At 48.1% G+C, this 26,946-nt stretch overlaps 1 protein-coding gene across 1 annotated transcript in view; it reads right to left on the bottom strand.

The window, feature by feature from the left end:
• Positions 1–26,710, bottom strand: part of SAG (S-antigen visual arrestin) — an 85,854-nt gene extending 59,144 nt beyond the window's left edge. The window contains exons 1-2 of the mRNA XM_073581255.1: positions 26,651–26,710; positions 10,251–10,311 (exon numbers count right to left, since the gene is read on the bottom strand). Of these exons, the coding sequence (XP_073437356.1) occupies positions 10,251–10,311; positions 26,651–26,710 (121 nt within the window). The remainder of the gene's footprint in view (positions 1–10,250; positions 10,312–26,650) is intronic.
• Between the last annotated feature and the right edge of the window lie 236 nt (positions 26,711–26,946).

Here is a 26,946-nt window from a genome sequence, read left to right as displayed (position 1 = left end):
CCTATTGCTTTGGGGTCTGCTCTGGGGCAGTTTAGATTTCCCTTTCTGTCTTTAGGCTAGGCAATTCTCCGGCTGTGATCGAGGGGTCTAGGGCATCGTAGGAACCCCCCACGGCTACTGCTAGTTGTTGTTGTTCAGGGGTCTGAAATCCGATAGCTGCCAACTTCTCTGGTTTTCTGGACTTAGCTAGCATTTCTGTTTTTGCCTCCTACGGTGACTCATTCATAACAGCAACGTGTGTAGACGCGTGGAGAGAATCTGGAGGTTGAGGTGAGAATGGAGAGCTCCCTCCCTGAGAGCGCATGATCTGGAGCCTGGTCTCCACGGTTGTATGGATATTGAATGTCATGCAACAGAAACCAGAGGAATAGGAAGCTGTAAATGCTCTATTCCCACCTAAGACTCGGAGGCACAACAGCGACCGGTGAGCCAAGAGAGATAAAGGGCTACAGCTGTCTGCCATACGAGGTAGTTCTAAGAGAAGATAAGGAGGAACTTCAGCTTAACACGGTACTGTATGTATCAAGCCAGCGCTAGGAAGGAGACTACACAACCCATCTGATAGAGAGATACCTGAGTTGCTTCCAGGCTAGCCTGCTCCTGTGCCATCTGTAATCAGGACCCTGGACTGCGTTTGCCAAGTAAAGGTAAAGAAACTGCACCCTGTTGTGTCCTTGCCTCCTTCCTGCAATATCCTCAGCACTGCTACATCTCTGTGCCAAACACTGCACCCTCTTCCTAAACATCCCGCTACACTGCCCTGGGACCAACAGCCCTGCCTGTGGAGGGCTATAACATCACTGCTGCACCACACCATCTGTCCCAGAGGATCTGTCTGCAGCGTCGGCTTAACACCTCCCTTGCCGAACACCACAGGTGGAGTCACGAATCACTTATAAACTTTATTCCCAACTCAATCCCTTTTACATGGGCGCCTAGGGCCACGGACCGGGTCACCGCTGCTGTGACAATCCCCTCTGAGAGACCGGCCCGGTACCGAGTACCCCACAGCCCTGGGAGGGCTACCCATTTTGGCGTCACGAACAGGATTACGGAGCCCGGTACCCCCAGGTCCTGTGTGCCAGAGACTGTTGTGTGCTATAGACTGTGTGTGAAATTGGCACCATTGCCGCCATTATCCTGCTGATTGGCGCGCGGTAAGAAAAAGGGCAGGCCCTCGTGGGAGGAGCCTGCTGGAGAGCGCGAAGCAGTGAAGTCCCATGCGGGAAGAGGAAAAAGCACGTGAGAAGTGGGAGGAGCTGAGGCCTAGAGCCCGGAGCATCGGGCCTGCGAAGCGGCCGCCGGTAAGCTTACGCAACCCCCGGCCCTGGCTAACGTTAACTATGGGGGAAGAGAATGTCTGCGCCACGCAGCAATGCAGCGGCGGACGCCGCCGCCAACCCGCACGTCTTTCAGACCCGCGTACAATTGAAGCCCTGCCCACTGGCACTTTTGATTCAGGGCCACATCATCAGTCTGATCAGATCAGCTGATCATGCTGCGGATGTCAGTTGCCGGCACTGCAGAGGAGCGTACAATGTTGGTGATAAGTCATCGAGTGGAACTGAAGACACCGAAGATTCAATGTAATAGGGAAAGGATTTGAGGACGTAGTATGGGGAGCGAGCGAAGGGATGGGTGCAGACAAAGTATTGGGAGCGAGTAAAGAGATGGGTGCAGACACCTGTATGAAGGAACCCGGCATTTTCTGCGGGGGCATTGACTAGCCAAGTATTGTGAAGGTGGTGGCGGTCTTTGCCTTCTCTTTTTCCTTGGGGTGAGTAGGAAGGGTTAATAAGTGTTCTCTGACCTACAGGGGATGCTTTATGATTGGTTTATGGGGACCCCTTCCGGTTCCGGGGGCTGGCCGAGCATGGGTATAAATTGAGGGGCTGAAGGTCCCTCAGCCTCTTTGACCCCGGGATCAAGAGCGGAAGGTGCCACGGCACAGCGGTGAGGTGTGCAGGGATGGCGACATGGAAGGCAGAGATTCAGGAGAGGATTGGGGTGGATAGCGGCGATGATGCAGGGGCCGGCAGAAGTTTCACTACGGGCTGAGGCAACTCCGGGCGGCCGGTGGTCGGGGCGTGGGCCCCGCCCCCTGGAGTGGTGGAACCCTCTGTCTGCTAAGGGGGGTCGCGCGCGCGGCACGGCCGCGTCTGTCAGTGCAATGCAGGCAAACATCGAGGGGAGGGGAGGTTTGCCTGTGGCCCCGCCCCTTGTGAGTGAGGGAAAGAGAAGGGGCGGGAAAAGCACAAAGCGCGGCCGCCCTGCGTCTCGCCGCGCAGGTCTGAAGGGCTGTTTGAACACACAGCAGCCCTCAGCTATTATCACGTGTAGTGAGGGAGCGGGGGTAACGGCAAGTCAAGCCACAATATCCGGAGGGCTTATAGCCGCTGAAATGGGGAGCAGCCATAGTGCTAATTCCTCCACTGGGGATGAAGGGAGGCGTAATAGGGAGGATGAGGTGCAGAATAGTGCTGCGCAGCAGCAAAGGGGGGAACATTTACCAGAAAACGCGGGTAATAAAAAGAACCAAGTAGCAAATAACCAGCAGCTGGTTCCCATGTCGCCCTTGCTGGACACTAACTGTGCAGGCTGCTCAGCCACAAATGCTGCTAAATGTACAGCCGCAGATGTTGCCCACTATGTGCATTACCTCACAGGCCGCCACCCTCCCGCCAACAATGGTGGCACCTTCAATTGCGGCAGGTTCCGGCATTACCTAACAGGCAGCTGGGGCGAGTTTATCCCCGACCCAAAACCAGGCACAAGCGGGATTATCGGTTGCGGGTATAGAAGTTAATTCAGCTTTTGTCAGCAGTTTGGGAGCATGGGGCTTCCCACAACAACAGGGTATACTGGGCCCACCCTCGGTGGGTTTGGTCTCAGCAGGTGTTGCCGCTAGGGAAAATAAGGGTGAAACATTGAGCCGAAGGGGTGGGTTAAGAAGAAAAGGTAGAAGGTCTTCGTCAGCTTCATCTGACTCATGGAAAGGGTCGCCTAGAAGTCATAGTCGGCGCAGACTTTGTAGGAGGAGGAGATCTGGGTCCAGGTGCAGTCGGAGGTCAAGATCCTCGCATCATTCATCATCTTCATCGAGTTCTAGAGGACGGAGTCGGGCATCGACTCGGCGGTCAGAGCGGTGCCAGCAGGAGCAGCAGAGGGTGCACGAAACAGAAGAAGTTGCAGGTCAATTGATGACTCCTGTTCCTGAAGCGACGAGTGGTGAGTTTACTTATGCGGAGCCTGGGGGGGCTCGGAGGATAGATTTGTAACCATGGAGAATCTGAGGAGTATTTTGGAAGGAAAAAATTGGTACTGAATCTGAAATTGCTGGCAGAGACCAGAGTGGCCAAGCAGCCTGCTCCATCTTTGAGAGCAGATGTTCATAAGGATGATTTTATTGCGGTGTAGCTCCATTAGGTTCCCATTTAGAACAAGAGACCGTTGAAAAAATTTGGGCGAATGATTATGTAGATATTTGGTCATTGTTATCTCCAGAGCAAAGCACAGCTGACCGCGAGCATCGGCAGACCGACAGGCCGTATGAGAGGCGACTGAAAGTCGCAAAAACAATAATTGGCTTCAAGCCTTTTTTTGTATTGGGTTGCGTCATGGGTAAGAAGCATCCCGAGCGTTGTTCGGAGTTTCTCAACATGGATACTATTTATAACTCATATAAGACGCATGGTGGGTCAGCGTGGTGGAGGTATGATGAAGATTTTCGGCGGCGCTTAGCCATCAACCTGCAGCTGGGTTGGGGAGTTAAGGCTACGGATTCTTGGTTGAGGCTCATGTTGTCTCAGAAGAGCAGTCAGTCCTTTCATTCCGGGGCCCCTAGCCAACAGACTGGTTCGGGGCCAGCCGTCATCCGTAGGCCAGGAACGTGTTGGTTGTTCAACGATGGTCACTGCAGATTTTATGGCCTATGCAAGTATAAACACGAGTGCTCATCATGCGGTGGGTTCGCATGCAGCCACAAAATGCCCACGGGTTAACACAAAAGGTGCATTTGCCAGGACAACACCACAACAAGATAACAAAGACGCCGGTGAAAATCACCGCGATGGAGCCATGGCTAAGCAGGTACCCCAATGAAGGGGCTGCAGCGCAGTTGAGAGTGGGTTTCATGTATGGGTTTTTCATACCATTCAAGCTCTCCAAACTAGCAACGTTTTCGTCAAATTTAAAATCAGCCAGGGAGCTTCCACTGGTTTTGGTAAACAAAATAGATAAGGAGGTGTCATTAGGTCGGATGAAGGGACCGTTTGTTTTGCCCCCTTTTCCAAATATTAGGGTCTCCCCATTAGGAATTGTTTTCAAAAGGAACCGGGAGAATTCAGGCTTATTCATCATTTAACGCACCCAAAAGGTTCGTCGGTAAATGACAGAATTAGTGCTGAAGAGTCTTTAGTGGCTTATGCGTCTTTTGATCAAGCGGTAGTGTTGGTACGCCAGGTAGGGCGTGGGGCTTTATTGGCCAAGTCGGACATTGCGTCTGCTTTTCGTCTGTTACCTGTTCACCCGGACTGCCACCATTTATTGGGTTGTTTTGTTGATGGTGCCTATTATTATGATACTTGTCTTCCCATGGGCTGTGCTATTTCATGCAGGTATTTTGAGCTATTTAGCAGTTTTTTGGAATGGGTTATGAAGGTTGAAGCTGAGTAGCGCTGGATTACGCATTATTTGGATGATTTTTTGTTTTAAAATACAATTGTGGTACACATAGTATATGTGGAAACCATGAAAAAATAACTATTTAGAAGATTATATTATCATGAAACATGGACCACATATTGGTATTGATACTAGGACTAATAGAGACAACTGCAATCTATATAGAGCAAACCAACGAACAGGCAGTCAAAAAGTCCCATAAAAGTAAATTTTGTTGAGTAATACATTTAAATCTTGCACCACTCGGTACGTGATATGCCATGCCACGTGCCCTTGTGGACTGATATACGTTGTTATGACTACGAGGCAATTGAAGGTTCGCACGAGGGAGCATGTTTTGGGGATACAGGCGGCATCTGCCTACACGGACATTTCCACCCTGAAGACCCTGCCTAGGCATTTTAAGGAATTCCATCAATGTAATGCTGCACTGCTTAGGATCCGAGGTATAGACGCCCTTAATATAAATATAAGGGGTGGTAAACTTTCAAGTGTGGTAGGCCGGTTATCCTTGCTCCCAGAGCACCCAGGTAATGTCATATGCCGCAGACTTTCAGCCGTCGGCTTTGTTATGAGCACTTGCCCTATGACTGTCCATATTGTGCCACGCTGGTGTCTTTACAGCCATTGGCATTGATATGTAGATTTGCCCTGTGACTGTTTCTATGTTATATATGACTGCCTGCATGCTACATGTTCCTTAAATTTTTTTATCGGCTTTTGATATATTTGCCCTTTGAATATATATTAGATTTTGTACTCTGGCCATTCCTAGGACTGTGTGGGTAGTCTAACCAGCTTTTTCATGCCATGTGTGCACGCTTTCATCCCCCTGCATCCCATGTTCCGATGATTTTTTGTTTGTAGGTCCAGCGGAGTTGGATGACTGCGGCAGAGTGTTGGCTAAGTTCCGAGAGCTTATGATCTCTTTTCGAGTTCCGCTAAGTGAGGAGAAAACAGTAGGTCCAGTCACCTGCCTTTCGTTTTTAGGCATTGAGATCGACACGGTGGAGATGGTTTTTCGTCTACCTATTGAAAAGATTAAAAAATTATTGGATTTGATTGATGGCTTCGAATCTCCGAAAAGAGTGACGCTGGTTCAGATGCAATCGCTTCTGGGTTTGTTGGCTTTTGCATGTAGGGTGATGCCAATGGGAAGAATTTTTTCTCGACGTTTGGCGATGGCTACCCGGGGTGTGAAGCTTCCTCACCATAGATTTCATTTGGTTCTTCCTTTGTTAGAAGATTTACGGGTCTGGAGGAGTTTTTTGTTGCAATATAATGGTTGCCCCTGTTTTCAAGAGGAATAGAAGCCATGTCAAGAGATATCATTATTTGCGGATGCGGCTGGTTCTATAGGCTTCGGTGTCATATTTCGTAACCAGTGGTGCGCTGAAAGATGGCCAAAAAGATGGGTAAAAAATGAGTGGACAAAAAATCTTACTCTGCTGGAGCTTTTTCCATTGATTGTGGCTGTGGATATATGGGGTGAGCAGTTGCAGAACTCACGCATTTGCTTTTGGAAGGACAATGAAAGTGTGGTTCATGCGGTTAATCACTTGTCGTCATCTTCCATTCCGGTTATAACGCTAATTCGGTTCCTTGTATTAAAATGTCTACATTGGAATATTTGGTTCCGATGTCGGCATGTTCCAGGGATTGATAACGCTATGGCTGATTCATTGTCACGTTTTGATTTTCAGAAGTTTCGGGAGCTCGCTCCAATCACCGAGCAGATAGGAATGCGGTGCCCAGGACACCTTTGGAAAATTCCAGAAACCTCCTAATGCGATTGGTACGGGCGTTGGTAGCTCCATCAACGTGGAATTCATATGGTAAGGCATGGCATGAGTGGTGGGAATTCGTGGGAAATCTTCTGGTGGGCGATCTTAGCGAGGCAAGATTGGAGGCAACTTTGGCTTACATTCAACATTTGCATGCCAATGGTTCTTCGGCGGCGTTAGCAAAAAATAGGTTGTCAGGTTTGGCTTTTCATTTTAAGCTTCGGGGTTGGGAGGATATTACAAAGTGTTTTATCTTGAGACAAGCTTTAAAAGGTTGGAAGAAATTGGGTATACCGAATCAAGCCAGGGGTCCAATTTCTTTTTCCCTGTTAGTCAGAATTATTGACGGCACAAATGCATTATGTAGCTCTTCTTTTGAATCAACACTTTTTTCAGCAGCATTTGGTGTGGCCTTTTTTGGGGCTTTGCGTGTTAGTGAACTAGTGGCCCCGTCGTCGAGTGCGGGGTGGTTTGCAACACAACGATGTATCCTTGTGCAATGGGGGAGAAGGCATTCAAATTCGGCTGTCAAAAACGGATCCCATGGGCAGCGGGTTATGGTTTTCGCTGTCTTCCATTCCTGGCCCGGTATGCCCCATTGCTTTGGTATCATGGTATTTGGAGGTAAGACCTAATAGTTCTTTGCGAACGCTGACGGCTCTCCTTTAACTAGATTTCAGTTTTCAGCATTGCTGCGTCGTATTTTAATTTTTTTGGGCCTCCCTCCGGGTGAATTCGGCACGCATTCATTTAGAATTGGCACAGCAACGGAAGCAGCTTGCGCGGGCTTTAGAGATGAGGAAATAATGAGGATAGGCAGGTGGCGTTCTGCGTGTTTTTTCCGTTATATTAGGCCTGAGCTGTTAACAGTATAGATAGCTAAGTGTTATGTAATTCTAACTCTCTTTTCGTTTTAGGTCATGCCAGGCCATGTGTTTGGATACTGGGACATTCATACGTCTTTTGGGCGGAGCGGCAAGCTGAGTTGCGCCCCGGTGGGAGGTCTCTGGGTCTTTACAATGTGGAAGTAAATTGGAGAGTTATTTGGGGATTGATGTGGTCGCAGGTGCTTCTAGAAGTGGTTCAAATATCGAGAGTAGTGGCCTCGCCCATCATTTTGGTAGTGCATGCAGGAGGAAATGATTTGGGGTCGACACAATTAACAGAACTTCTAACGTTAATGCGGGCAGATATAGATAAGTTTTCTGGGCTTTTTCGCAGTTGGTTATGGTTTGGTCTGAGATAATTCCTAGACTGGGGTGGCGTGGGGCGCGAGATTGGGCTGGTTTTGTGCGCTTTAAGGGTGGTATTGTTGTGAGGCACATGCAGTTAGAGGGAAATAATGCTAGGCTCTTGCGTTCGGATGGGGTGCACCAATCAGATGCTGGATTGGATATTTTCCTGTCAGGAATACAGGATGGTATTGAAGAGGTGATTTTTGCTTTGGGTGGAGGGTCGTAGCTCCTTGAAGTTGTCGCTACTCCGTGGCGGAGGAGCAAGACTGGATAACATGTGCCGGGAGTCCGGTGGCATATCCCCACAATCTTCGGATGGTTAATGTGAGAGCTGCAACCATACCCCTCCAACAATGGGTGTTATTTAAAATATGAGAGTGGTTTACAAATGGTTACTCTCCAATAAAGGTGTTTTCCTTTGAATTGGTTTGAAAGTGTGTTTATTTGCGCCGGGGAAAAAGAGAAGGGTAAGTGTTATAAGGTTTGGACAGTCTTGAAAGCGAGGGGGAGACTGGTGCAGACATAGTATGAGGACAAAGGGAGGGGTGGAGACACAGTATTGGGAGAGAGGGAGGGGGAATGGGTGCAAACACAAGTATTGGGAAGGGAATGGGTGCGGACACAATATGAGGGTGCAGATGGCCGTATTTCACGTATGAGGATCTCATCGCAATCCTTGGACTGGCCGCCAACTCTCCTGACCTGAACGTGACAGCTGCATCAAAGTACATTACACTGTTACACTCAGGTCAGGACAGGAGAGGAGCTGGGTTAGTCGATGCAATGCTCTCATGAGGGATACGGACATCTGTCTGCGCCCTGAGGAGCGAAGTAGGATGATTGAACAAAGTATAGGGAGCGAGGGGGGAATGGGTATGGACACAGTATGGGGAGCGGGGGGGAGATGTGTGAGGAGACAGAATGGAGGGCTGAAAAGCGTGAGGGGGCACAGAATAGAGACTGGGTAGTGTGTGTGTGGGCGTACGGTATAGAGAGGGGACAGCTTGTGATGACAGTATGCCGTGGATGGGAAATGTGATGAGGACGCAAAGTATAGGGACATAGTGTGAGAAGGCAATATGAAGAGAGGGCCCAGTATGGAAAGAGGGCAAGTGTGGAGGGCATTAGCCATAAGAGGAGGGACAATGTGAGGAGGTCATATTTTGTGCAGGGAGCACAATGAGCGGCAATTATTTATTCAGAGTCTTTAGCGTCGTAACACTGCTGTTTTTAAGAGTATCCTATGGGAATGTGCTGTAGAAGACTAGAGGAGAAAGCCTACAAAAATACCCCCATTGAAAGCATTTATTTCTAAATCAATACATTTTTATTTCCACAAAAGTATGACAAAAGAGAATATAAAAACAGTTAAAAAGGCGCTATCCTGCAGAATATGATGTCTGGAACATAAGCAGAATACATGCATTTGTGTGAAATGTTCAGTACGTTATAAGACGTTATTCATTCCTCACCCAAGAATCTGCAAAAACCCTAGTCCATGCCCTCATCATCTCTCGCCTTGACTACTGCAACCTCATGCTCTGCGGCCTCCCCTCAAACACTCTCGCACCCCTCCAATCTATTCTAAACTCTGCTGCCCGACTAATCCACCTGTCCCCCCGCTATTCCCCAGCTTCTCCCCTCTGTCAATCCCTTCACTGGCTCCCAATTGCCCAGAGACTCCATTACAAAACCCTAACCATGACATACAAAGCCATCCACAACTTGTCTCCTCCATACATCTGTGACCTCGTCTCCCGGTACTTTCCTGCACGCAACCTCCGATCCTCACAAGATCTCCTTCTCTACTCCCCTCTTATCTCCTCTTCCCACAATCGCATACAAGATTTCTCTCGCGCATCACCCCTACTCTGGAACTCTCTACCACAACATATCAGACTCTCACCTACCATCGAAACCTTCAAAAAGAGCCTGAAGACCCACCTCTTCCGACAAGCCTATAACCTGCAGTAACCACCGATCGACCAAACCGCTGCACGACCAGCTCTACCCTCGCCTACTGTATTATCACCCATCCCTTGAAGATTGTGAGCCCTCGCGGGCAGGGTCCTCTCTCCTCCTGTACCAGTTATGACTTGTATTGTTTAAGATTATTGTACTTGTTTTTATGTATACCCCCCTCACATGTAAAGCGCCATGGAATAAATGGCGCTATAACAATAAATAATAATAATAATAATAATAATAATAAGACAATTACATTGATCCATGTGGAGAGCAGACACATCTATATATCAAATTATCTTCTATACGAAAAAGGTACAATATCGCCACCTAGTGATGTCTGGGAAGTATAAATCTCCATACAAAGATGTTAGAAAATCTAGAGTTTTGTCCATATGTCAGGGAAAGTGCCAGTGCTCACATAACTCAATTCTTGCCCCAGGTACCGAAATGCCTAGATACATATTTGATGGGAATTGTAGTTTTTCAAAAGCTAATGAGCAACAAGTTTGAGAACATGGCTGTGTGGCTGGGCTTTGTAGTACATCGTTAGTTTTCTCCAGTGTCCCATTCATCTACTTACCTACTGGATCCACAGATTCCACATGATCAATGTAATCTCTTTTACCTAGGTATACACTCACCTATGGAAGAAAATAAGGGCGGTTTATTGCATATTTGTTAACTCCATATTCAATTAGTTTCTAATGGACCTCTGTTATGTGAATGAAGATGATGATTAATGGGGATTTGTCACCAGATTTTACTATACAAACTACACGTTACTAAATAGGCCCCTGTACACATTAGATAAAAGTTGCCAAAGATTGAGGATTTGGACTAATGGTTGACTAACGGACGTTTTTGAGACTGTTCCTGTTGACTGATGCCCGAATGTCAACCTTTGCTCAAAGCACAGAGCGGCATATTGAACTTTTTCGCCCGATAGCCGAATGATCGGCAAATGACATCCAAGATGGTTTTTTTCGCCAACAAATGACTATCTGCCCAATTTTTCTTTAATGTGTTCAGGGGGCCTGTTGAGGCTGGTGTACTTATGTTAAAAAAAAATCCATGTCAAAATGGCTGCATAATCCAATATATATACTGTGTGTGTATATGTATATATATATATATACACATATATACGCAGCCATTTTGAAATGGATTTCAAAGTAAATATACTAGTCTCATAAAATCTTTTTAGAATTCTATGCACTTAATATTGTGAAATCTACTAACAGATCCACTTTCCTCATGTAGATCTGTTTTTCAAGTACATGTTCTATGCATTTTGATTTTGTTTTTACAGAAATAACACAAACCCATTATAGTATGTGGTGCTGTTTGCATGTTCCTTTTATTTTTTTTTAACAGACTGTGTGTCTGGAAACATTCCCTGAGACATTTTTAGTCACGAAACACAATGACCTATAGAAGTCTATGGGTCTGAGTATATCCCAGACAGCACATAGATGCCACCCGTGTGCAATGTGCGTGCTGTCCAATCCATTTTTAACACCATAACGCTACGTGCACACATTAGCTATTAATTATTGTGAGCATTAAAATATTAATGATTCATAGTAGTCCTATGCCTTACCAAAGGTTATCCTTGGATAGAACTATTTTACTTATGAATTAATTATTAATACTTTAATGATCATAATAAAAGTTAAATTTTAATTATTATTCACATGTCTTTTCTTCTCTTCCTTCTTTTGCTCTATAATGATACTATTGGGTGGTATAGACATCATGTGAATATAAATAAGGGAGGGAGCGACATTTATCGATGTATAAAACAATGGATGCTATACCGATGAAAAACTGTCCATTTTGTTTCAGGCTGAAAATCAAAAGATATTTAAGATGCTTGTCTGAATTTAACCTAAGGGCTTATACCCATCACCATAAAAAACCAGTCCAATATCGGTCCAGACAAGTGTCCTGCGATTTTTATCACCTAACATCAGAGTGACATCCGATTTACGTGTGAATGCCAGGGGCGGACATACCGCATTTGCAGCCGGGCCCGGAGGTGGAGGGGGGCCCCTGCAGGGTGGCTAACACTGAGGGCAATCTAGCCTGTTTATCCGGGCCCGAGGCTCCGTGGGGGCCCTGGCCAGATTGCCCTCATGTGCGGCGGGCAGGGAGCGATGCCTGCAACTCCCCTGCCTACAGGGAAAAATGGCAGCGGAGCAGAGCTGCAGGGATCCGTCCTTTCTGCCAGCGCTTCCTATCTGAAACTGTAGCATGGCTGGATGACATGATTCAGCGCACAGCTGTGTCAGAGAGAAAGCTGCCGGCGACGAAGATGCTGGAGGACATGCTGCCGCTGCGGGGAATGTGCGGAGAGGTGAGTGATGTGTCTGTGTGTGTGTGTGTCTGCCTGTCTGCGGGGGAATGTGCAGATGTGTGTGTAGGTGTGGAGAGGGCAATGATGGGGTGGTGGGGGAGAACGCAGTGATGGTGGTGGTGGAAAGGACAACGATGGGGTGGTGGGGGAGAAGGCAATGATGGGGGTGGTGGGGGAGAAAGCAAGGATGGAGGTGGTGGGGGAGAAGGCAATGATGGAGGTGGTGGAAAGGGCAATGATGGGGAGGAAAGGGTGATAATGGGGTGGTGGGGGAGGAGGCAATGATGTAGGTGAAGGAATGGGCAATACTGGGGGTGGTGGACGAGAAAGCAATGATAGAGGTTGTGGAAAGGGTAATGATGGGAGTGGTGGAGAAGGCATTGATGGATAGGGCAATGATGGAGGTGGTGGAGAAGGCATTGATGGACGTGGGAGAGAGGACAATGATGGGATGCAAGGGGGACAATGGAGGATGTGGGGGGATTGTAATGGGAGGAAGGGGGACGTATAGTGGACTTACGAACAGGTGGAGGTGGAGGAAGACGTTAGATATGGATGTAAAATGAATTGGTTGGTGGAGGAGGGTGCCAAGCCCCTGATAGTGTCCTCCTCCTTCTAACAATTCATTGTGATGCTATAGGGGACTTAAAATTTATTGGGGATTGGAAGTGGAGGCGATAAGATGCATAGGACAATTTATATGAAATGAAAGGTGGGAGAAGATGCTGTCAGGGACTTGTAATGAATTTGGAGGTGGCAGATGATCCTCAGTACCTGACAGCGTCTTCCCCACCCCCAGATTCATTATGATAATAATAATAATTTTATTTCTATAGCGCCAACATATTCCACAGCACTTTACATTAGAGGACTATCAAGGACTTATAATGAATGATGGGGACGCAGGACAGGGACTAAGGCTATGTGCACATGTTCAGGATTTGCAGGAGAAAATTCTGCTGCATATTCTAATGTGTTGGCAGGAAAAAAGTTGCGTAAAATACATTTTTTTCCCCACATTTTTCTCATGCTTTTGTTATGTATTTTCCCCATTAGTACGAGTGAAATACGCTGCAAGAATTGACAATATGCGGATTTTAATCTGCTGCAAATCTGCAAGGAAAAAATAAGCAGTGTGTGCATGAGACTTCAGGGATCTCAATCACTTTTCCTGCAGTGTAAAACCTTGTATATATTCCGTGTGCACATAGTCTTAGGCTGGAGTCACACACAACCATTAAAAAATTGGTTCGATTTTTACTGTACGAAATCGCACAAAGATTTCTTGTCCAGGGATCCGTCTGTCATCCGAATTTCTGGCGATGAACCGATTTTATTCGCATCTAAGCATCCAATTGACATCCAATGCCAATGCCTGATGCTCTTTCCTGTTGACCTGGAGAAGTCTTGCGATTTTATCGCAAGTCACACTTGTGGTCCGTTTGTAATCCGATTTTTAATCGCACCCATAGACTTGCGATTGTCTCGGTCCGAGGAAACGTTTCGAAAAAAAAAATCAGATGATGGAAGCTGCACCATAGAATAACATTGGGACAAATGCAATGCAATTTTTTATCGCATTGCATTCGTCCGATTTTTTCGCTAGTGTGACTCCAGCCTTACAGTTAATTAGGGAGAGTCACAGACCATATCTAATATATAAAGTTGAATAAGTTGAATGTGTGTGTGTATGTATGTATGTGTGTATGTCCGTGATTGGCATCTGCACCGTCGCAGCTACAGCCACAAAATTTTGCACAGTCACACGTCTGGACCCTGAGAGCATCATAGGCTATGTTGTGAGGCAAAATTTTAACCCTGCGTGTTCCAACTCACCAAACAATTTTGCCCCTAGGTAAATAATGGGGAAAAAGTGTATGTATGTATGTGTGTGTGTGTGTGTATGTCCGGGATTGGCATCTGCAACGTCGTAGCTACAGCCACAAAATTTTTCACAGTCACACATCTGGACCCCGAGAGCGTCATAGGCTATGTTGTGAGGCGAAATTTTAACCCTGCGCGTTCCAATTCACCAAACAATTTTGCCTCTATCTACATAATGGGTAAAAAGTGAAAGGAAAAGTGTTGGAGGCAAATTGACAGCTGCCAGATGTGAACAAGGGGGACTTAAAGAATGAGAGTGATGACGCCAAAGAGTATATACCGTACAGTTGATAAGGTGGGGCCCTGACATGAGATACTCACCACAAACGGGGATATGAACACACACAAAATGCGCCACACACTACCACGTGCTTCAACACATATACCACCCTCAGCACACATTTCACCACACATACACCAACCTCGCCACATAAAAGTGGAAACACAAAAGTCGCCACTCAAAACTCACCACGCTGTCCCAGAGCTGTTTAAAAGATGAAAAATGAGCTGTGATTGGTTGTTATCAGCAACAGTTTTCTTTGTAGACAGTTGTGGTAACTGAGGCCTATTATTCTTATCATTTCTATGTTATTATCGTCCTTCTGTAAAGCTGGAAATAGCACAATTTATTACCGTACCCATACAGACCACACTCTGACACAGACTGCAGGGGGAGCCCAGTATCACACAGGATAGGATTAGATACACGGCTCAGCAGTCAGTATCACACAGGAGAGGATTAGATACACAGCTCAGCAGTCAGTATCACACAGGATAGGATTAGATACACCGCTCAGCAGTCAGTATCACACAGGATAGGAATAGATACACGGCTCAGCAGACAGTATCACACAGGATAGGATTAGATACACGGCTCAGCAGTCAGTATCTCACAGGATAGGATTAGATACACTGCTCAGCAGTCAGTATCACACAGGATAGGATTAGATACACGGCTGAGCAGTCAGTAACACACGATAGGATTAGATACACAGCTCATCAGAAAGTATCACACAGGAGAGGATTAGGTACACAGCTCAGCAGACATTATCACACAGGATAGGGTTAGATACACAGCTCAGAAACAGGATGTGCCAAAGGAGAAGACATTTTCATTCCAAGAATTCCACTCATTCCATCTGATTTGTTTTTTGATTTTAAACGCCTTCAGTTTCCAGTTCAACTGCTATTTGCAATGTCCATTAACAATGCTCATGGCAGTCCTTGAAAGTAGTAGGGATCGATTTGCAATCTCCATGCTTTTCTCATGGTCAACTTTACGTGATCTGTTCAAGAGTTGGAACTGCCAAAAATCTGTTCATCTTTGCACCGAAAGGAAAAACCAAAAATGTTGTTTATCAAAAGGCTCTTGAATGAGTTGAAAATAAAATACTATCAATACTTGGGTAATCATTTAATTAATTTGTGTTGCAAGTCTGTAGTGTTGAATATATGATGTGAAATGTTTTTATATGCAATATTATCAATATAATTTGTTATAACTAACCACAGTTGGTTGCTATGCCCAGGCAACGCCGGGCTCTTCAGCTAGTAATTTATAATATTGGAAGTCAGAGATTATAGTTAATGGGGGACACAGTGCTGCTTATCACTTTATATTTTTAATGGAGCGTGGCTAAGGCTATGTGCACACGTTGCGGATTTTGCTGCGGATCCGCAGCGTTTCTGGCCCTGCGGGTCTGCAGCAGAATCTGCTGCGTTGTACAGTACCATTTTATTCTATGTAAAATGGAAACCGCAGGAAAACCGCGCGGAAACATGGATTTTTGTGAGTACTCACCGTAAAATCCTTTTCTCCGAGACGCTCATTGGGGGACACAGAGACTGTGGGGTGTGTGCTTCTGCCGCCTGGAGGCCGACACTAAGTGTACAAAAAAAGAGTTAGCTCCTCCTCCGCCGCATACACCCTCGCCCCTAGGCCGGGCGTAACTCAGTTTAGTGCATAAGCAGTAGGAGAACGCGCCTTAAACTCAGGCAAGAAACTATATGTCTGAAAAAGGGGCCACCCTAAACCTTGTACAAGGAATTGTAAAACTCAAAATAAGTAAAAGCCAACTGGCTAGTAGGGTGGGTGCTGTGTCCCCCAATGAGCGTCTCGGAGAAAAGGATTTTACAGTGAGTACTCACAAAAATCCATGTTTCTCCTTCGTCTCATTGGGGGACACAGAGACTGTGGGACGTCCTAAAGCAGTCCTCTGGGCGGGATCTTAGCTCACCCAATCCATGCTAATTTGCGCCCCTGACTAGAGGTGCGCAACCGCTGCCTGGAGAATCTTTCTTCCCAGGCTTGCATCCGAGGATGCCTGGGTATGTACGTTATAATGTTTGACAAACGTATGTAAACTGGACCAGGTAGCTGCTTTGCATACCTGCTCCGCTGAAGCCTGGTGTCGTAGTGCCCATGAGGCACCCACTGCCCGTGCCGAGTGAGCCTTGATCCCTGCCGGAACCGGCGTGCCACTGATTTGATAAGCTTCTTGGACCGTCAGGCGAACCCATCTGGCCAAAGTCGCTCTGGACGCAGCGAGCCCCTTCCGCCGTCCCTCTGGAACCACGAATAGAGAATCTGTCTGGCGGAATGGCGCCGTCCTTGTCACATACCTCCTAAGAGCTCTTACCAGATCCAGGGTGTGCAAAGCCTTCTCTACCCTGTGCACCGGTGCCGGGCAAAACGAAGGTAAGACGATGTCCTCGTTGATATGAAATGCAGACACAACCTTCGGCAAGAAGGGGGGAGCTGGCCTTAAAACTACCTTATCCTTATAAAAGGTTAGGAACGGTGGTTTACAAGATAAGGCCGCCAATTCCGAAACCCGCCTAATAGACGTTATGGCTACTAGAAAAACGACCTTTCTGGACAGGTAAGGCAAGGATACCTCTTGCAATGGTTCGAAAGGGGCCTCCTGAAGGGCTCTGAGCACCAAGTTCAGGTCCCATGATTCCGTCGGCGCCTTATAGGGGGGTACTAAATGTGCGACCCCTTGCATAAACGTCCTAACCTGCCAGACGGAAGCGACTTTTCGTTGGAAAAGTACCGACAGGGCCGAGATTTGCGTTCTGAGGGAACTCGGGGCCAACCCTGCGTCCAGCCCTGCCTGTAGAAAAGCCAGTACGTTGGGGATCGAAAAAACCAGAGGAGCCACTTCACGATCCCTACACCAACGGAAGAAAACTTCCCAAGTTCGATGATACACCCTCGCCGAGGAAGGCTTTCGGGCACTCACCATCGTGGCCGCCACATCGCGTCTGAATCCTGCCTGTGTTAACAGCAAAGATTCAATGGCCACGCCGTCAAACACAGGGCCCCTAAGTTCGGATGGCAGATCGGCCCTTGGGACAGTAAGTCCGGCCGATCTGGAAGACGCCAGGGTACGTCCACCACTAGTTGGACCAGATCTGCGTACCAGGCCCGCCGGGGCCAGTCCGGGGCCAGCAGAATTGCTGGAACCTTCTCTCTCCTTATTTTCCTGATAACTCTTGGAAGCAGCGGCAGCGGGGGGAACAAGTACGGGAGACGAAACTGGCTCCACGGGAGCACCAGCGCGTCTGCTGCGATTGCCTGCGGATCGAGGGATCGAGCAACAAACCTTAGTACTTTGGCATTCTCTCTGGATGCCATAAGGTCCACGTCTGGTGTCCCCCACCGTTGGCAGATCTGCTGAAAGACCTCGGGGTGCAGGGACCATTCCCCTGCCGCGACCCCCTGTCGGCTGAGAAAATCTGCCGCCCAGTTTTCGACTCCTGGGATGTGCACCGCTGAAATTACCACGCGGTTCTTCTCCGCCCAACGTAGTACCAGTCCGACCTCGCGCATGGCTGCCTGGCTGCGCGTGCCCCCTTGATGGTTGACATATGCTACTGCTGTAGCATTGTCCGTCTGGACGCGCACCGGCTGGTGTCTCAGGAAACACTGAAAATGTTGTAGGGCCAATCGTATTGCCCGTATCTCCAGAATGTTGATCGGGAGAATTATCTCCTGAACGGACCACCGCCCCTGGGCTATGTGACTCTGGAAAACTGCTCCCCAACCTTGCAGGCTTGCATCGGTCGTCACCACCAACCATTGTTCCGGGGGAAAGGGTTTCCCCTGGACCAGAGACGAGTCGCGAGTCCACCACCGGAGAGAACTCCGTACCAGCGGAGACAACTTGCACCGATGACTGAGAGACAGCAGCCTCCGGTCCCATGCTGTCAAGAGCGCATGCTGAAGCGGACGGAGATGGAACTGGGCAAACGGGATTGCTTCTATCGCCGCCACCATTCTGCCCAAAACACTCATGCCATACCGGATGGACCTGGAGCCCGGCTGTAGAAGGTTCCGTATCCCTTGCTTGATTTTTTGCGCCTTGTCCTGAGGGAGGATCACCAGCCCCCGGGAGGTGTCGAAAATCATGCCTAGGAACACAATTTTTTGGGCTGGAACCAAGGACGACTTGCTCCAATTGATCAGCCAGCCCAGACGGGCCAGGGTATCCAGAGTAATCCTGACATTGTCCTGGCACTCCTGAAACGACGGCCCCTTTACCAAAAGGTCGTCCAGGTAAGGTAACACCGTTATGCCCCGTGCATGCAGGACGGCCATAACCACCGCCATTATCTTTGTAAAGACTCTGGGGGCAGTGGCCAGACCGAAGGGCAGAGCCACGAATTGGAAGTGACGTCCTCCGATCGCAAATCGCAGGAACCTCTGGTGTGGGGGGAATATCGGAATATGCAGATATGCATCCTGCACATCGATTGAGGCCAGGAATTCCCCTGGATCCATGGCTGCAATGACCGAGCGGAGGGATTCCATCCGGAATCGCCTGACCCTGATGAATCTGTTTAGGATCTTTAGATCCAGAACCGGCCTCACAGTCCCGTCTTTTTTGGGGACCGAAAAAAGATTGGAGTAAAACCCCTGCGACTCTTCGCTCTGCGGCACTGGGGCGATGACCCCTTTGTGCTGTAGCGACGCTACAGCCTGTAACAAACTCTTCGCCTGCGAATCTGTTATGGAAAGTCGCGAACGGAAGAATCGCTGAGGTGGCCGTCCGACAAACTCTATCTTGTACCCGGACGATACAAGTTCTGCCACCCAAGAGTCGCGTGTCACTGCGACCCAAACGTGGCTGAACCTTAGTAGGCGTCCGCCCACTCTGTCGTCCGTAGGTACGGAGTGCCTCCAGTCATTTAGCTGGAGGTTTTTGGGGCTTGGCCCCCTTCGCTCTGGGTAAATGGCCTCGGCCTCTACCCAGCGGATTGGCCCTGTAAGAGACTTGTCTTTCCCTACTCTGGCCATCGTTTGCGGAGGAGTATGCCCTGGCCGAAGTCCCCCCCCCAGGGGCTACGAAAGGGTCGAAAACGCCTTTGCGTTTGCCTGAATGCCGGGCGACTTCTCTGCTGCGGAAGGAAACTACTCTTCCCCCCTGTGGCTTCTGAGATAAGCCTATCCAGCTTCTCACCGAACAGTCGATTGCCCTGAAACGGCAATGAGGTTAAGGATTTTTTAGAGATAGAATCCGCTTTCCACAGTCTCAGCCATAATGCACGCCTAATGGCGATCGCATTCGCCGCCGCCACCGCCGAACACTCGGCCGCGTCCAGTGAGGCGCTGACAAGATAATCACTTGCTCCTGACATCTGATTTGCCACCTCTAAGACCTCCGCGGGGAGATCCCTGTCCTGGAGGGCCTTATACAGAGCGTCCCCCCACGAAACCATGGCCTTAGCCACCCAAGTCGCCGCAAAGGAGGGGGCCAGAGCCGACCCTGCTGCCTCATATACCGAGCGGGCAAGCCCGTCCATGAGGCGATCAGTTGGGTCCTTTATAGAGGAAACACTGGGTATCGACAATAGCGATCTTGATGCTAAACGTGACACCGGAGGATCCACTACTGGCGACTCTACCCAAGCCTTATGGAGCTCAGGAGGAAACGGATACTTTGCCTGCAGCGCTTTTTGCATTGCAAAACGCTTATCCGGGTGATCTCTATGTTTCTGGACTAGCTCCTCAAACTCCGGATGCGTGGCAAATCTTCTATGTGGTCGCCTGGATTTCTTAAAAGAGACCTTGTGACCTGAGGCTGTGGGCAAATCGTCCTCGATCTCTAAAGTCTGGTTGACTGCCTCAATGAGACTGTCCACCGAATCCTGGAACCCCAGACTCTCTAGATTCCAGGCCTCTTCCTCCTCTCCTTCATCCTGATCGCTCCCAGAGCTTAGTGACGGGGAACGGGATGCCCTAATACCCGCCGCCGAAGCCCCGGAGGGTCCGGCCGACGGGGAACGAACCCTCTTGATATGAGCTTGCCTGGTACTGGAGCGACCTCTAATGGTTGGAGGGTCCTGAGACGAGGACGAGCTCTCTTCCGCTGGCAGACCCCCCTCCCTGTTCCTGCCCGGGCCCTGAAGGGATTCAATTGCCCTTGTAAGGGACAGCATAGACTGCGATAAGGACACCGCCCATTCCGGGGGGTCCTGACCCCGGGGTTCAGAAACAGTGGGGGGCTCCTGGGCGCGCTCCGACTCACAGGCTTCACAATATTTACCCGCCTGTGCCCTTGGCAGCCTGACCCCACAGGACACGCAAACCGCGTAAAGGAAAGAGTGAGCTTTCCCTTTGGCAGACATACTTGCACAGGCTGAAGGCAGAGTAGAAGGAGGAGGAGGGTAACCTCTTCCTTGACAAGCAGCGTGGTTCTCCACACGGAGTTACACTCACCCACCGGCTCCTGTCCGCAGTACCCCTGCGTGGATGCGAGGTGTTAGGGCGGAAGTCTCTGGGATCTGTGCGCCCGCCGCTTCTCTGACCTCCTGCCCTATATCGCACGTCCATTCGCCGCCGCCACCGCCGCGTCAGCGGGCGGGATTTCCGGCTACCACCGGAAGTCAGCGGGCGGGACTTCCGGCTACCACCGGAAGTCGGCGCGCGGCCTCGCGCGATACTCGCGGCTCCTCTTGCAGCGGGGCCGCGGCCCGCTCCGATACACGCGGCGTGCGGAGCCCGGGTGCAACGCCCTGGCTACCGCTACTCACCAGCGCCAATTTGCGGTGCGCTCCCGGAGCAGACCCATATATTAAATAGGTGAGCAGGACTATTCGCCGTGCAGGGGGGGGGGGGGAGGGGGGTCTGGCTCTGTCGGTTTTACTCGCGGCCTCTTCCCCTGTACCGGAACCCCCGCTCCTGGGCGCTCTTACCTGCGCCTCCGATTCAACCCCCTGGACTCACAACCAAGGGGTGGACGGGGCCTCCATACACTGCTGCTGTAGGAGAGGAACAACGTGGAGGCTGACCACTGGTTCTGCTCACACGCGCCTGATGAAGTTTGTGGGGAAACCGAGTCCTCTAATCAGGACGCGTTGCCCCTCTTTCGTTAAAAAAATAGATGTCTGGAAAAAAGTCCCAGATGTGTCCCTCGGTGCGGGAGAGGACACGTGGAGGGTTACGGACACGTGGAGGGTTACTCACACGTGGTCGCCCGTTGGTGATTTGGGGAGATCGGATCCTCTCTATAGGATCCGTCGCCCCTATCTTATCTTCATAGAAAAGAAGGAAGGGAAAAAAAAAAAAAAAAAAAATCTAGTCTGGAACTCCAGACTGCGTGTGCCTCCATCAGACACTAAGCAAAAACTGAGTTACGCCCGGCCTAGGGGCGAGGGTGTATGCGGCGGAGGAGGAGCTAACTCTTTTTTTGTACACTTAGTGTCGGCCTCCAGGCGGCAGAAGCACACACCCCACAGTCTCTGTGTCCCCCAATGAGACGAAGGAGAAAATTCCGCAGCATGTGCACATGTAGCGGATCCCTACTACTTTCAAGGACTGCCATGAGCATTGTTAATGGACATTGCAAATAGCAGTTGAACTGGAAACTGGAGGTGTTTAAAATGAAAAAACAAATCAGATGGAATGAGTGGAATTCTTGGAATGAAAATCCGCAGAAAGAAATGACACGTCACTTCTTTTCTGCGGATTCCGCTGCGGTTTCCCATCTCCTCCATTGTAGAGGTGATAAACCGCAGGGCTAAACCGCAGCCTAATCTGCAGGTAAACCGCAGGTCTTTTGACCTGAAATTTACCTGCAGATTTTACAAAATCCGCAGGGAGAAATCCGCAGCACCTAAAAACTATGTGTGCACATAGCCTAATAGTATATTAATGGTGGGTACATATCTTTATTCAGGGGGAAGACACATGTATGTATACAATTTATGTGCCCATGTTATTTTCAGGGCTGCGATTATCCTAGTGACAAGACGAGTTGCGGCTGGGAGATGTCGACATGAAGGTTTGACCAGATGGAGAAGAAACAGGAGACGCGGCTCTAATCAGACGAGACGTCAGCAGTAAGTGCCTGGATGTAGATATTATTGTATGTCTGCACTGTGTGACGTGGAGTGATAATGTTATCTGTAAAATCTCTTACTCTACGTTCTCACATTTGTGTGAAATGTTCATGTGCTTCCAGGTTTTTTTATCGGAAAGCACACAGACTCACAGTTTTAGGCCGGGGTCACACTAGTGATTAAATCGGACGAATGCAATGCGATAAAAAAAATCGCATTGCATTCGTCCCAATGATATTTTATGGTGCTGCTCCCATCATGCTTTTTTTATCGGATCCGTTCCTCGGACAGAGACAATCGCAGCATGCTGCGATTGTCACCGATTTTCGGATCGGATTCGACAATGCAAGTCTATGGATGCGATTAAAAATCGCATTGAAAATGCACCACACGTGTGACTTGTGATAAAATCGCAAGACTTCTCCAGGTCATCATGAAAGAGCATCAGGCATTGGCATTGAATGTCAATTTGATTCTTAGATGCGAATAAAATCGGTTCATCGCCGGAAAATGGGATGACAGACGGATCCCTGGACAAGAAATCTTTGTGCGATTTCGTATTGTTAAAATCGGACCGATTTTTTATTCGTTGAGTGTGACTCCAGCCTTATAGTTCCATTCACACATACGTGAAAATCACGGATCTGAGAATGGGATCCGTGAGGGTCAGAGAACGTTCTGTTCTGATGCGATTTTGAGGATCAGAATAGGACATGCTCCATGCGTCTGTAAAAGCGGGCAGCACACTGACATTATTATTGGTGAAAATCTCATTCGAAACACTGATGGAAATCGGTCTTTTTTTCATGTATGAGAGAAAGACGGACGACTGAATAAAACCTTAATATCAGAAAAATTCAGAATATTGTAATTTTTATCGTACGTTAAAACACCATCTGTTGTTCATCAGTATTTTCTATTTGAGTTTCATCAGTAAAGTACCTAGGCAGTGTTAGGCTGGTTTCACATTTGCGTTAAAACAACGCTGCGCCCTGCGTCGTTAAGCCCCGCCCCGAGCCGGCTCCCTGCCCGCCCCATCCGGGATCACCGCCTACTTTCGCATTTGCACGCATGCGATCGGCGCACCCTATCTTTAGCATAGGGTGCGCAGATCATGCGCTGCCAGTGTGAAAGTAGCGTGCTGCGCACTTTTGACGGTGCGCCGTGCGCGCCGAAATGCAGCATGTTGCATTTCGGCGCGCACGGCGCACCGTCAAAAGTGCGCAGCACGCTACTTTCACACTGTCAGCGCATGATCTGCGCACCCTATGCTAAAGATAAGGTGCGCCGATCACATGCGTGCAAATGCGAAAGTAGGCGGTGATCCCGGATGGGGCGGGCAGGGAGCCGGCTCGGGGCGGGGCTTAACGACGCAGGGCGCAGCGTTGTTTTAACGCAAATGTGAAACCAGCCTTAGTTTTACCATCAGTGTTTCAACGGTTATTTTCACTTATGAAAAAAAAATGACAGCAACTCATGTACACTGTAATGTGCATCACGGATAGCACACATATTACACACTGATGCCTTGCGCGTGCCATCTGTAATTTTGATCCATGTCTTGGAATGGAAATGGACATGTCTCCGTGATCTCTTTGCGGATATACAGTCTGCAAATAAGCACAGACATGTGAAGAACCCCATAGACTATGATGGGTACATATTCCATTAGTGAAAATCAAGAACAGAACACACACGTGAAAAACAGATGTCTGAATGAGGCTCTAGACAAAGAACTGGTATTTACACACATGGTCAAAATTGTTGGTACCCCTCGTTTAATGACAGAAAAACCCACAATGGTGACAGAAATAACTTGAGTCTGACAAAAATAGTAATAAATCAAAAATCTATGAAAATGAACAAATGAAAGTCAGACGTTGTTTTTCAACCATGCTTTCACAGAATTTAAAAAAAATAATAAAACTCATGAAATAGGCTTAGACAGAAATGATGGTAGCCTTAACTTAATATTTTGTTGTACAACCTTTTGGGGCGATCACTGCAATCAAACGATTCCTGTAACTGTCAGTTAGACTTCTGCACCTCTCAACAGGTATTTTGGCCCACTCCTCAAGAGCAAACTGCTCCAGCTGTCTTGTGTTTGAAGGTTTCCTTTTCCAGACAGCATGTTTCAGCTCTTTCCAAAGATGCTCAATAGGATTTAGGTCAGGTCTCATAGAAGGCCACTTCAGAATAGTCCAATGTTTTCCTTTTAGCTATTCTTGGGTGTTTTTAGCTGTGTGTTTTTAGCCATTTTCCTATTGTAAGACTCATGACCTGCGACTGAGACCATGCTTTCTGACACTGGGCAGCACATATCTCTCTAGAATCCCTTGATAGTCTTGAGATTTCATTGTACCCTGCACAGATTCTATACACCCTGTGCCATATGCAGCAAAGCAGCCCCATAACATCACAGAGCCTCCTCCATGTTTCACAGTAGGGACAGTGTTCTTTTCTTGATATGCTTCATTTTTTCATCTGTTAACATAGAGCTGATGTGCCTTGCCAAAAAGTTCCATTTTTTGTCTCATCTGTCCATAGGACATTCTCCTAGAAGCTTTGTGGCTTGTCAACATGTAGTTTTGCAAATTCCAGTCTGGCTATTTTATGATTTTTTTTTTCAACAATGGTGTCCTCCTTGTACTTGGTCATCTGCCATGAAGTCCACTTTGGAACATAAAACAACGGATGGTGCGATCTGACACTGATGTTCGTTGAGCTTGAAGTTCACCTTCAATCTGTTTAGACGCTTTTCTGGGCTCTTTTGTTACCATTTGTATTATCTGTCTCTTTGATTTGTCATCAATTTTCCTCCTGCGGCCACGTCCAGGGAGGTTGGCTACAGTCCCATGGAGCTTAAATTTCTGAATAATGTGTGCAACTGTAGTCACAGGAAGATCAAGCTGCTTGAAGATGGTCTTATAACTTTTACCTTTAACATGTTTGTCTATAATTTTCTTTCTAATCTCCTGAGACAACTCTTTCCTTCGCTTCCTCTGGTCATGTTGAGTGTGATACACGCCATGACACCAAACAGCACAGTGAGTATCTGTAGCCCTCTACACAGGCCCGCTCACTGATTCCAAGATTGTAAACACCTGTGATGCTAATTAGTGGACACACCTTGATTTAACATGTCCCTTTTGTCACATTATTTTCAGGGGTACCATCATTTCTGTCCAGGCCTATTTCATGAGTTTTATTTTTTTTTTTATAAATTCTGTGGAATCATGGTTGAAAATCAATGTCTGACTTTCATTTGTTCATTTTCATAGATTTTTTTATTTATTATTACTTTTGTCAGATTCAAGTTATTTCTGTGACCAATGTGGGTTTTTCTGTCATTAACGAGGGGTACCAACAATTTTGACCACTTGTGTACTCAATTTATCATGGCATATATATTTAGCTTAGATAAAAACATTGATGCAATTTTTGCTGATGGGTATAGTTTATTATATTTGTATATATAAGTAAATTGTTTTACATACACAAAGTGTACCTCCACCTTCAAAAGAAAAACTATCATGGTGAAGGACTTTGCACTATAATCATTTTCCTAAATCACTCTATAAGGCTAGTTTCACACTAGCGTTTATGAGCGCAGCGACGGCCTGCGCACGGCCGCCGCTAAGCCCCGCCCCTGCCACGGCCCCGCCGTTAGCTCCGCCCACCGGCGCTTGACGCTGCATGCGCCCTGCGTCCCCTATCTTTATCACAGGGCGCAGGCCGTGCGCAGTATGCGTTTGGCGGCGCATGCGTCCTTTTGACGGTGCGCCGACCTGCGCCAAACGCAACCTGCTGCAGTTTGGTTGCGTCGGCGCACCGTCAAAAAGGCGCATGCGCCGCCAAACGCATACTGCGCATGGCCTGCACCCCCAGTGATAAAGATAGGGGACGCAGGGCGCATGCAGCGTCATGCGCCGGTGGGCGGAGCAACCGGCGGGGGCGCGGCAGGGGGCGGGGCTTAGCGGCGGCCGTGCGCAGGCCGTCGCTGCGCTCATAAACGCTAGTGTGAAACTAGCCTTACATGTTTTTTTTGTTAAGCTGCAGCACAGACCACCTGAGATCTGTACGGCGGGATGCAATAAACTAGGTAGCGTCCTGCTTACCACACTTAGTTACTGTCTTCAGTGCAGGATAGAGTGCTCTAAGATCTTATGGCGCTCACTCCCACCCTAAAGCCTAGCGGAGGGATGCTGTCTGGTGCAGTGCAGTTGCAGCACAGACCATGGGCGGTCCGTGCTGCGCATTAACAGCACAAAATTCTAATAAAGTGGTTTTGAAAAGTCCTGTACTCTAACCAATTTCCCTTTGAAAGTGAAGATGCGCTTTAAAGAACATAGAAGACAAAACATTGCTTATGTTGCATATAGAGGAATACTAACCGCTTTGTCACGGGAGGTTTTCTTAAAGATGGTATGTCTGGATTTCTTGTCTCCACTCATGTTGCTGTGAGTCTTGTACAAGGATTTGCAGCCTGCTGATATAGACAGATAAGTCATTATATATTGGATTGTCATATGCTTGTACTTTCTTTGACTTTCATAAAAAATGTAAAAATGCGTATATATATGTATGTAGGCGTGTGTACAGTGGCATGTAAAAGTTTGGGCACATCTGGGCAAAATTACAGTTATTGTGAACAGTTAAGCAAGTTGAAGATGAAATGGTGTCTAAAAGG

Source organism: Dendrobates tinctorius, unplaced genomic scaffold (genome assembly GCF_039654945.1).
Source record: "Dendrobates tinctorius isolate UK_male_01 unplaced genomic scaffold, ASM3965494v1 ptg000069l, whole genome shotgun sequence".
NCBI lineage: Eukaryota > Metazoa > Chordata > Amphibia > Anura > Dendrobatidae > Dendrobates > Dendrobates tinctorius.
Note: the sequence above shows the minus strand (reverse complement) of the source record. Positions and strands in the feature narration are given on the sequence as shown.